Source organism: Pyrgilauda ruficollis, unplaced genomic scaffold (genome assembly GCF_017590135.1).
Source record: "Pyrgilauda ruficollis isolate IOZ18807 unplaced genomic scaffold, ASM1759013v1 scaffold810, whole genome shotgun sequence".
Lineage (NCBI taxonomy): Eukaryota > Metazoa > Chordata > Aves > Passeriformes > Passeridae > Pyrgilauda > Pyrgilauda ruficollis.
The window spans coordinates 3,707-15,399 of NW_024530045.1; the positions used below are offsets into that span (position 1 = coordinate 3,707).

General features: G+C 55.2%; 1 protein-coding gene across 1 annotated transcript; it reads left to right on the forward strand.

The window, feature by feature from the left end:
- Positions 1-551: 551 nt before the first annotated feature.
- LOC121364394 (rho GTPase-activating protein 39-like) lies at positions 552-5,171 on the forward strand (the record flags this gene model as incomplete). The annotated part of the gene is made up of 5 exons (XM_041487635.1): positions 552-625; positions 2,028-2,227; positions 2,927-3,018; positions 3,105-3,274; positions 4,718-5,171. Coding segments are annotated over 5 exons (731 nt in total), but the record flags the coding sequence as incomplete, so codon positions are not given.
- Positions 5,172-11,693: the final 6,522 nt, after the last annotated feature.

An 11,693-nucleotide genomic window follows, 5' to 3' on the forward strand; every position in this document is an offset into this window, starting at 1 on the left:
TGTTGGGATGGTCCAGAAGGATCCACCAGGTCCCAGAGCTTCTTCTAGGATCATCCAGAATGTCCTGCCAGGTCTCCAGGGCTTCCTCTGGGATGGTCCAGAAGGTTCCACCAGGTCCCCGGGGCTGTTGGGATGATCCAGAAGGTGCCAGCAGGTCTCCAGGGCTTCTTCTGGAATGTTACAGAAGGTCCCATCAAGCCTGCAGGGTTGTTGGGATAGGTGTCATCTCCTCACTGGAGGACATCAGGAAGAGGGAATGGGATGAAGATGGAAGTGGTGGGATCTGGAGAAGACAGATGGGATGGGAGTGATGGCCCCCAAAAGCCACCCCAGATGGAGCCACCACGGAGCTCCACATTTGGTGGTTCCTTCAAGGTTCTTGTGAGGTTTGAGGTCCTCCTCAAGCCCCCCATGAGTGGTGACAAGGATGGAGATGGAGCAGCACCATGGGGAGGGGAAAGGGATGGGAAAGGACCTCTTCCAGGTCCTGGAGGTGACATCCCACTGTCCTGGAGGTGACATCCCACCACCCAGCGTGTCTTCTCTTGCAGGGGTGGCCATCAGCACTTACGCCAAGTACTGCTACAACAAACTCCAGAAGGCGGCGCTGACCGGGGCCAAGAAGGTACCAGAAAATGGGGTGGGCTTGGGAAGGGCTGGACGAGGAGGTCACCTCCCACCGGGGTCATCCCGGAGCTCCTGGGATTCGGGAACGGGCTGGAGGAGGGAGGGAGGTGGTGGCGGGTGGTGATTGTGGTGAGGAGAACTTCTGGAGAACTTCTGGAGAGCGTCTGGGGATCATCTAAGGACCTTCTAGAGAACTTCTGGGAACCTTCTGGAACATTTCTGGAGAACTTCTTGTAGGGAGCTTCTGGAAAGCTTTTGAGGATTTTCTGAAGAACTTCTAAGAACCTTCTGGGAACCTTCTGGAAAGCTTGACAGGATCTTCTAGGCACCTCTTAAAATCTGTCTGGAGACCTTCTGAGAACTTTCTGAAGACTTCTGGAGATCTTCTGGAAATTTTCTGGAGAGTTTCTGATAATCTTGTGAAGACCTTTAGGGGACCTTCTGGGAACCTTCTGGAAGCTTTCTAAGGACCTTCTGTGGGCCTTCAGAAGACATTCCAGAGACCATGCGGAGATCTTCAGACCTGAAAACCTTGCAGGGAGGACCTTCTGGGAGCTTTCTAAGGAACTTCTGGAGAAGTTTTGGGATTCCTCTGGAGACCTTCTGAAGACTTTCTGGAGACCTTTTAAGAATCTTCTGTGGATTTTCTGAAGACATCCTGGACACTGACAGAGTCTGACTGACTGACGGACTGAGGATCTTCTGGAGATCTTCTGGAAACTTTCTGGAGATCATCTGGGAATTCTCTGAAGATCTTGTAGGGATCTTCTGAGAACCTTTCAAGGATCTTCAGGAGAACTTCTGAGACTCTTCTAGAGACCTTCTGAAGACTTTCTGGAAACCTTCTGGAGACCTTTTGGGGATTTTCTGGAGACTTTCTGAAGACATTCCAGAGACAAACAGGTGATCTTCAAGAGACCTTCTGCAAACTCTCTGGAGACCTCCTGGGAGCTGTCCAAGGAACTTCTGGAGATCTTCTGGAAACTCTCTGGAGACCTTCTGAAAACCTTATAGGGAGGGACCTTCTGGGAACTTTCTAAGGAACTCCTGAAGACCTTCTGGAAGCCCAGTGCCAATGTTCAGCTTTCCAGAAGCATCCCAGAGTTGTGGCTCTTTCTCCTGGCAAAATCCATCGATGGAGATCCTCCAGCGTGGCCATGGTCCCACCAAGCTCCATAGGGTTGGATCCACTTCTGAATCAAGATGATGGATGGATGGATGGATGGATGATGGATGGATGATGGATGATGGATGGTGGAACCACCTTGACCAAGTTGCCTGGAATCCATCCATGGCTCCATCACCATCCCCATGAAGCTGAACCAGGGGGGTTTAGGGATTGAGCAGATCCCACCCTGGCCACCATGGAGGCCACCGGTGACCTCTGATGTCTCCTGCAGGGCCTGAAGAAGCCAAACATCGAGGAGATCCGTCACGCCAAGAACGCCGTCTTCAACCCGTCCATGTTCGGCAGCTCCCTGCAGGACATCGTGGCCATGCAGAAGGAGCGGTACCCGGACCGGCAGCTGCCCTGGGTGCAGACCCGGCTCTCCGAGGAGGTCCTGGCGCTCAATGGGGACCAGACCGAGGGCATCTTCAGGTAAAGCCACCCCACGGTCATGGGGACACGTCAAGGTGGTGGCAAGCTGGAGGTTCTCATAAGAATTGTCTCAAAATGGGGCAAGTTCACGTTTCTGGGCGTTCTTCTCCTCTGGTGGGTGCTCCAAGGCCATGGGGGTTTCTTCATGGTGGCCACCAAAGTCATGGCAAGGCCTTGGTGGCAACATCCACTGGGTCCCTCCAACTTCTCCTTGGGGGTTTCTCCATGGTGGCCACCAGAGTGATAGCAGGGTCTTAGTGGCACCAAGCTCCCAAAACAGCTCCAAGGCCATGGAGGTTTCTCCACAGTGACCACCAAAGTCATGGCAGTGTCTTGGTGGCACCATCCAGTGGGTCCCTCCAGCTTCTCCTTGGTCCAAGACCATAGAGGTTTCTCCACAGTGGCCACCAGTCGTGGTGGGGTTTTGGTGGCACCAAGCTCCCAAAACAGCTCCAAGGCCATGGAGGTTTCTCCATGTTGACCACCAGTCATGGTGTGGTTTCGGTGGCACTAAGCTCCCAAGATGGCTCCAGGGCCATGGAGGTTTCTCCATGGTGTCCCCCAAGATGGGGTCTTGGTGGCACCAACCAGCTCCATGCCCAGCTGATGTCCCCTCCTGGTCCTCCTGGAGCACCCAAAGCTGTTGGGCTGGGAGGTCCCCATCGGTCTCTCGGCCACCGACGCTTCTTCCCCCCACAGGGTCCCTGGTGACATCGACGAGGTCAACGCCCTCAAGCTGCAGGTGGACCAATGGAAGATCCCCACCGGCTTGGAGGACCCGCACGTTCCCGGTAGGACCTCGGGGCGATGTTTGGTGGGACCAGAACCTCCATCTAGAAGATCTCACACCTTCTCCTCTTCTCCGTGTCCTCTCCAGCGTCGCTGCTGAAGCTGTGGTACCGCGAGCTGGAGGAGCCGCTGATCCCCCACGAGTTCTACGAGCAGTGCATCTCCCACTACGAGAACCCCGAGGCCGCCATCGCCGTCGTCCACTCCCTGCCCCGGATCAACAAGATGGTGCTGTGCTACCTCATCCGCTTCCTCCAGGTACAACAGCACCTTCTGCTGGCCCACCAGGTGGCCTCCAGGTCTGGTTCCTTCTCTTGAGGTGGTTTTGGGTTCTTTGAGGTCACCATGTGGTGGCCAAGAAGCAGGACTTCCACCAAATCCATTGCTTCCATTTTCCTCCTCCCATTCCATGAGTTTGTGTTCCTGGTGACTCTCCTGGTTCCTTCATCTGAGGTGGTTTTGGGTTCTCCAACTTCATCATGTGGTGACCCCCATCTCCCTCAAGAACCAGGGGGTCCATGTGGTCCTTCCATCCATCTCCCACCAGTCCCATCACCTCCACCCACCCCAGGTGTTCATGGCCTCCTGGATGACCCTCCTGCTTCCTTCTGAGGTGGTTTTGGGTTCTCCAAGGTCACCACATGGTGACCCCCATCTCCCTCAAGAACCAGGGGGTCCCTGTGGTCTTTCCACCCATCTCCCATCAACCCCATCACCTTCATCTTCCTCCTCCCACCCAAGGTGTCTGTGTCCTCTTGTGTGACCTCTAGGCTTGGTTCCTTCTCTTGAGGTGGTTTTGGATTCTCCAACTTCATCACACTCCTCCCACCCCATGCGTTGGTACTCCTGGAGACCCTCCTGGTTCCCTCTCCTGAGGTGGTTTTGGGTTCTTCGAGGTCACCATGTGGTGTCCAAGAACTGGAAGTTCCACCAACCCCATAATCTCCATCTTTCTCCTGGTGACCAAGAACCAGGAGTTCCACCAATCCCATCAGCTCCATCTTCCTCCTCCCACCCCATAAGTTGGTATTCCTGGAGACCCTCCTGGTTCCCTCTCCTGAGGTGGTTTTGGGTTCTTCGAGGTCACCATGTGGTGTCCAAGAACTGGAAGTTCCACCAACCCCATAATCTCCATCTTTCTCCTCCCATTCCATGAGTTGGTGCCCCTGGTGACCTCCTGGTTCCTTCTCTTGAGGTGGTTTTGGCTTCTCCAAGGTCACCATGAGAAGAACCGAGAGTTCCACAAATCCCATCTCTTCCATCTCCCTTCTATCACTCCATGAGTTCATGCCCCTGCTTGACCCTCCTGCTTCCTTCTCCTGAGGTGGTTTTGGGTTCTTCGAGGTCACCATGTGGTGGCCAAGAACCAGGAGTTCCACCAATCCTATAATCTCCCATCTTTCTCCATCCACCCCATGAGTTCATGCTCCTGGTGACCTCCTGGTTCCTTCTCCTGAGGTGATTTTGGCTTCTCCAAGGTCACCATGAGAAGAACCAAGAGTTCCACCAATCCCATCTCTTCCATCTCCCTTCTATCACTCCATGAGTTCATGCCCCTGCTTGACCCTCCTGCTTCCTTCTCCTGAGGTGGTTTTGGGTTCTCCAAGGTCACCACCTGGTGAAGAACCAAGCCCACATGGTCCTTCCACCCATCTCCCACCAACCCCGTGACCTCCACTTTTCTCCTCCCACCACCTCTAGGTCTTCGTGCAGCCGGCCAACGTGGCCGTCACCAAGATGGACGTCAATAACCTGGCCATGGTGATGGCCCCCAACTGCCTGCGCTGCCAATCGGACGACCCGCGGATCATCTTCGAGAACACGCGCAAGGAGATGTCCTTCATCCGTGTCCTCATCCAGCACCTGGACACCAGCTTCATGGAGGGCGTCCTATAGCGGCTGCCACCGCGCTGTCCCCACCCCGCCACCGGCCCCCTGTCCCCTCCGAGGGTCAAAGTCCCCAGGTGGTGGCACCGATCTCCACCAAGAAACAGGAGATCCATGAGGTTCTCCACCATGTGGTGAGCGCCATCTCCACCAAGAACCGGGAGGTCTGTGAGGTTCTCCAAATTCACCGTGTGGTGAGCTCCATCTCCACCAACAACTGGGAAGTCTTTGAGGTTCTTCACCATGTGGTGAGCACCATCTCCACCAAGAACCGGGAGGTCTGTGAGGTTCTCCAAATTCACCGTGTGGTGAGCTCCATCTCCACCAACAACTGGGAAGTCTTTGAGGTTCTTCACCATGTGGTGAGCTCCATCTCCACCAAGAACTGGGAAGTCTTTGAGGTTCTCCACCACATGGTGAGTTCCATCTCCACCTAGAACCAGGAGTTCCGTGCAATTCTTCACCATGTGGTGAGCTCCATCTCCAAGAACCGGGAGGTCTGTGAGGTTCTCCAAATTTACCACGTGGTGAGCTCCATCTCCACCTAGAACCAGGAGTTCCATGAGGTTCTTCACCACATGGTGAGCTCCATCTCCACCTAGAACCAGGAGTTCCATGTAGTTCTTCCGTGTGGTGAGCTCCATCTCCACCAAGAACCAGGAGTTCCGTGAGGTTCTCCAACTTCACCACGTGGTGAGCTCCATCTCCAGCTGGACCTCATGGACGGAGGGCATCCAGGGATTGTCTCCGTCCTTTCCCGCCCGGACAAGGAGAAGTCCTTGAGGTCCATCCCGACCTTCTGGCTGTGTCACTGCCTGGTTCTTCGCTGGGGGAGTCACGAGGAACATCCTGGCTCTGTGGGGTCTCCATGGGGTTGGGAAGGTGGGAGAAGTTCACCTGGACACCAGGGGACTACAATGACATTTCTCCACCACAGGGAAAAGACCTGGGAGGTCCGCATGGGAGTGGTGGCCCTGGGGGGGTTGTGGTGGCCGATTGTCCAGCCTGGAGAAGCTGGGTGGGCTGGATGTCCCCATGTGTCACCATGTCCATCCTGTCACACGTTGGCACCACCGGGACCTGTCTCGGAACCCACCGGGTCTGTTGGACCTGTCCCAGGACCTCCCATCTGCTCCTGGTCCTTCTGGACCCATCTTGGGGTCCAGCATCTTCTGGTCCTTCTGAACCCATCTTGGGGTCCACCATCAACTCCTGGATCTTGGGGTCCATCATCTCTTCCTGGTCCTCCTCGGGCCATACTGGGGTCCACCATCAACTCCTGGATCTTGGGGTCCATCATCTCTTCCTGGTCCTCCTCGGGCCATACTGGGGTCCACCATCAACTCCTGGAGCCCTTTTGGGTCCATCATCTCCTCGTCCTCCTGGACCCATCTTGGCCCTCATCATCTCCGCCAGCTTCTGCTGGACCTGTTTTGGTGCCCTTCCCCTCCTCCTCCTGGACCCATCCTGGTGTTGATCTTCTCCCGGCCCTCCAGGTCTCACCTTGGTGTCCATCTCCTCCTGCTCCTGCTGGACCCATCCTGGTGTCCCCAGTGTCCTCCAGGACCCATCTTGGTGTCCCCGATCTCCTGGACCCACCTTGGTAGCCCCCATTGCCTCCAGGTCCATCCCTGGTGCCCCCAAATCTCCACCTGGTCCTGCCCAACCCACCTGGGCACCATCATCTGCTCCAGATCCCACCTGAGCACCCTCCAAATCCCTCCAGGTCCTCCTGGTCCCCCCAGATCTCCACCAGGTCCCGTCCTGGTGACCCCAACCAACTTTGGTGCCTCCACCTCTTCCAGGTTTCACCTTGGTGACCCCAAATCTTCTCCAGGTCCTGCGGGTCCCACCTTGGTGCTCCCATCACTTCCAGGACCCATCTTGGTGACCTCCTCCAGGTCACATCTTGGTGCCCTCAATCTTCTTCAGGACCCACCTTGGTGCCCTCAGTCTTCTTCAGGACACCATCATCTGCTCCAGGCCCACCTGGGCACCCCCCAGCTTCCACCAGGTCCTCCAGGACCCACCTTGGTGCCCCCCAGTCTCCAGCAGGTCCCACCTTGGTGCCCCAACCTCTTCCAGGTCCTCCAGATCCCACCTGGGCAACCCCAAATCTCCACCAAGTCCCACCTTGGTGCCCTCCAGCTTCCAGCAGGACCTCCTTGGTCCCTCCACCTCTTCCAGGTTCTACCTTGGTGCTCCCAAATCTCCTCCAGGTCCTCCACATCCCACCCTGATGGACCCCAACCTCTTCCAGGTCCCACCTTGGTGACCCCAAATCTTCCCCAGGTCCCACCTTGGTGACCCCCAATGTCCAGCAGGTCCCACCTTGGTGCTCCCAAATGTCCTTCAGGTCCTCCACATTCCACCCTGATGGATCCCAACCTCTTCCAGGTCCCACCTTGGTGACCCCAAATCTTCTCCAGGTCCCACCTTGGTGACCCCCAATGTCCAGCAGGTCCCACCTTGGTGCTCCCAAATCTCCTCCTCCAGGTTCTCCACATCCCACCCTGATGGACCCCCAGTCTCCACCAGGTCCCACCGTGGTGACCCCAAACCTCCTCCAGGTCCCATCTTGGTGACCCCACCTCTTCCAGATCCCACATTAGTGACCCCAATCTCCAGCAGGTTCCACCTTGGTGACCCCAGATCTCCAGTTTCTACCTTGGTGACCCCAAGGTCCCCCCCTTGGTGTCCCCAAACCTCCTCCAGGTCCTCCACGTCCCACCCGGATGGACCCCAACCTCTTCCAGGTCCCACCTTGGTGACCCCAAATCTCCTCCAGGTCCCACCTTGGTGACCCCAGATCTCCTCCAGGTCCCACCTTGGTGACCCTAGATCTCCTCCAGGTCCCACCTTGGTGACCCCAAATCTCCTCCAGGTCCCACCTTGGTGACCTCAAATCTCCTCCAGGTTCCATCTTGGTGACCCTGAACCTCCTCCAGGTCCCACCTTGGTGACCCCAAATCTCCTCCAGGTCCCACCTTGGTGACCCCAAATCTCCTCCAGGTCCCACCTTGGTGACCCCAAATCTCCTCCAGTTTCTGCCTTGGTGACCCCAAATCTCCTCCAGGTCCCACCCTGGTGACCCCCAGTGTCCATCAGGTCCCCCAAAATGAAGAGGTCCCCACAATGGGGGGCTCCTCAAGATCTTGAGATGGTCCTCAAGGCAGGGAGGGGGTCCCCAAAATGGCAGGGGGTCCATGGAGGGGTCCCCAAAACCCTGGGAGGGTCCCCAAGGCCTCAGGGGTCCCCAAAGTGGAGAAGGTCCCCAGAAATGGGGGGGATCCCATGGGTGGGAGGTCCCCAAAATGGGGGGAACACCAAGATGGGGATGGGGTCACCTAAATGGGGGGTCTCATCGAGGTGATGTCCAAAATGGCCCCCCAAGGCCTGGGGGGTCCCAAAAGTGGAGAAGGTCCCCAAAATGGGGGGGGTCCCATGGAGGGGATCCCCAAAATGGGGATGGTCCCCAAAACGGGGGTCCTCTGGGTGATGTCCCCAAACTGGGGGGGTCCCCAAATTCGGGTGGGGGTCCCCAAATCGGGGTGCGGGGGGTCCCCAAACTGGGGGTGGTGGGGACAACCCAGCGCTACCTCCCAGCTCTGCTCACTGCCAGGGGACCCCCCCTTTTCCTCGGTGTCCGCTTCATTAAGTTTTAATTAATTAATTCTTAATTAATTCCTGGGGCTCATTCATTAATTTTTAAATCATTTCCCCCCCCTTTCCTTTTTTTTTTTTTTTTTTTTTAAGCCTCGAGGTTTTTATTTATTATTATTAAAAAAAAAATATTGAAAAAAAAAATATTAAAGGGACAGACCCCGCCCTCGCTCCCTCCCCGGGGTTTTCCCAGGATTCCCCCGGTCTCGGGAATTCCCTCGGGAATTCCTTCGGGAATTTTCCTCCCCTCCCCCGCCCCCCCCAAGAGGGGAGGTTCAATTTTGGGGTCCCCCCAAAAAGGGGCCGCCGAATTCTGTATTGGGAGGGGGGGGTGCTCCGGCTCCCCCCTCCTCCCCGCGTGTGAATAAAGCTCCGTATGGAAAGCGCTGCTGGTTCCTGGTGCCTTTGGAGCGGGACAAGGCGGGGATTGGGGATTTGGGATGGGAGGTGACAATTTGGGATTCTGTCCCCAAATGTCCCCAAGTGTCCCCAGGGCCGTGTTCCTCCGGTCCCCCCGCTGCCGGTTCCCGCCCGGAGTCTTTTTATTGCCGCACCGACCTCGAAGGTGCTCCCCGCATTCCGGTCCCCCATGCCGCTACTTCCGGTCGCCGCTGTCGCGACAGGGCGTGGCCTCGCTGGGTCGCCGCTCGCTGTCGCGACAAAGAAGCCGCGAATGTTTTTATTCCCTGGATCAGCAGGGCCAGTGGGGGCTCTTTATAGGGGAATCTATAGGGGAAAGTCCCAAAAGGCCCCCGAGCCTGCCCTAAGCCCCCCTAAAACCCCACAGGGAACCCCAAGCCAGCCCAGGGAGCCTCCCCCTCCCCAGCGCCCCAAAACCACCCCAGAGACTCCTCCGGGATCCCCAAAGCCACCGCAGGGACCCCATTTCCAACCACCCCCCCAATCCCCGGGGTTCCCCTCAGGAATTCTCCCCTCACGAATTCCCGCCGCGGGCCCTCAGGAGGACCGGGCTGGGTTTGCGCCGCCGCTCCCGCAGGAATTCCGCTTCCCAGCGATTCGGCAGCGCCCTCAGCTCCCGGTGCCGCTCTGTGGCCGCGGGACCGGGATCGGGATCGGGACCGGGACCGGGACCGGGATCAGCCTCCAGATCGGGAATCGAGGGGAGCGCGGGGTGGAACCCGGGGCTGCCTCAGAGCGAACCTCCCGCTCTGACCGCGCGCTAGCCAATAGGAAGGCAGGGATTCGTGATCGACAGCGAAACGAGCCAATGAATATCAGAATACCGCAAAGCGTCCGCCCACACACCAACAACCAAGGAAAAGCTACTATGAACTTTGACAGACAGCTGAAAAAGCCAATACCATCGCGAGGCTCCGCCCCTAGGGCGTATCCCCCTCCCTGATTGGTGGACGCAGCGCGCAGACCCGGAGGTGGAGCTTCCGTACGGGCACGGGCGGGTGGGGGCTGCGGGCAGGCGGTGAGTGGGGGACGCCATGTTGGGGGGGGCTCCAGGGGGGGTTTGGGGGTTCGGGGGGTCCCCGAAGGGGCTCAGGAGATTGGGGGCACCCTGTGGAAGTTTAGGGGCTCTGGGGGCGCTCCTTGGAGGGGTTTAGGGGGGTTGGGGAGGGGTCCCGAGCTGGATTGGGAAAGATGGGAAGGACCCTGTGGGTGGGACGGGCTGGATTGGGGGTCCGGGGGGTCCTTGAGGGGATTTGGGGGAGCTGGGGGGGGTCCTGGTTCCTTCCCATTTTTGATGCTTTCTTGCCATTTTAGATGGTGCCTTCCTTGTTGGTTTCTTCTTGGTTTTGATGGTTCCTGCTCATTTTTGATAGTTTCTTGCCATTTTTGATGGTTCCTTCCCATTTTTGATGGTTCCTCCCATTCTCCATGCTTTAGGTGGTTCCATTCTTGACGGTTTCTTCCCATTTTTAGTGGTTTCCTCCTGTTTTTAATGGTTTCTTCCCATGTTTGATGGTTTCCTCCTGGTTTTGATGGCTTCTTCCCATTTTTTATGGTCTCTTCCTGGTTTTGATGGTTTCTTCCAGTTTTTTATGGTTTCCTCCTACTTTTGATGATTCCTTCCCATTTTTGATGGTTTCCTCCCGTTTTTCATGGTTTCTTCTTCTTTCTGATGGTTTCCTCCCATTTTTGATGGTTTCCTCACGTATTTCACGGTTTCTTCTTGTCTTTCATTATTCCTTCCCATTTTTGATGCTTTCTTGCCATTTTAGATGGTGCCTTCCTTGATGGTTTGTTCTTGGTTTTGATGGTTCCCTCCCATTTTTGATCTTTTCTTCCTGTTTTTGATGGGTTCCTCCAGTTTTTCATGGTTTCTTTTTCTTTCTGATGGTTTCCTCCCATTTTTGATGGTTTCCTCCCGTTTTTCATGGTTTCTTTTTGATTTTGATGGTTTCTTCTTGTATTTGATAGTTTCCATCTTTGATGGTTCCTTCTCGTTTTTGATAGTTTCTTCCCATTTTTAGATGCTTTCTTGCCATTTTAGATGGTTCCTTCCATGACAGTTCCATCCAATTTTTGATGGTTTCCTCACATTTTTGATAGTTCCTCGCCATTTTTGATAGCTTTTCCTTGTTCTTGATGGTTCCTTCTCGTTTCGAGGATTCCTTCCTGTTTTTGGTGGTTTCTTCCTGTTTTTGATGGTTCCTACCAGTTTTTGATGGCTCCTTCCCATTTTGAACCATTTTTGATGGTTCCTTCCCTGTTTTGATGGTTTCTGCCCATGTTTGATGGTTTCTTCCCATGTTTGATGGTTCCTTCCCACTTTTGAAGGTTTCTGCCCATTTTTGGTGGTTTCCTTCCGTTTGTGATGGCTTCTTCTTGTTTTTGATGGTTCCCATTTTTGATGGTTCCTTCTTGGTTTCAATGGTTCCTTCCCATTTTTTATGGTGTCCTTCTGTTTTTTGACAGTTCTCTCCCATTTTTGATGGTTTCTTCATGTCTTCTCATGGTTTCCTCCCATTTTTAATGGTTACTTCCTGTTTTAGAATATTTCCTCCTCATTTTAATGGTTTTTTCATGTTTTCTGATGGTTTCCGCCTGTTTTTGATGGTTCATTCCCATTTTTGATGATTTCATTCCAGTTTTTGATGGTTCGTTCCTCATTTTGATGGTTTCCTCCCTGTTTTGACCATTTCTTTCCATTTTT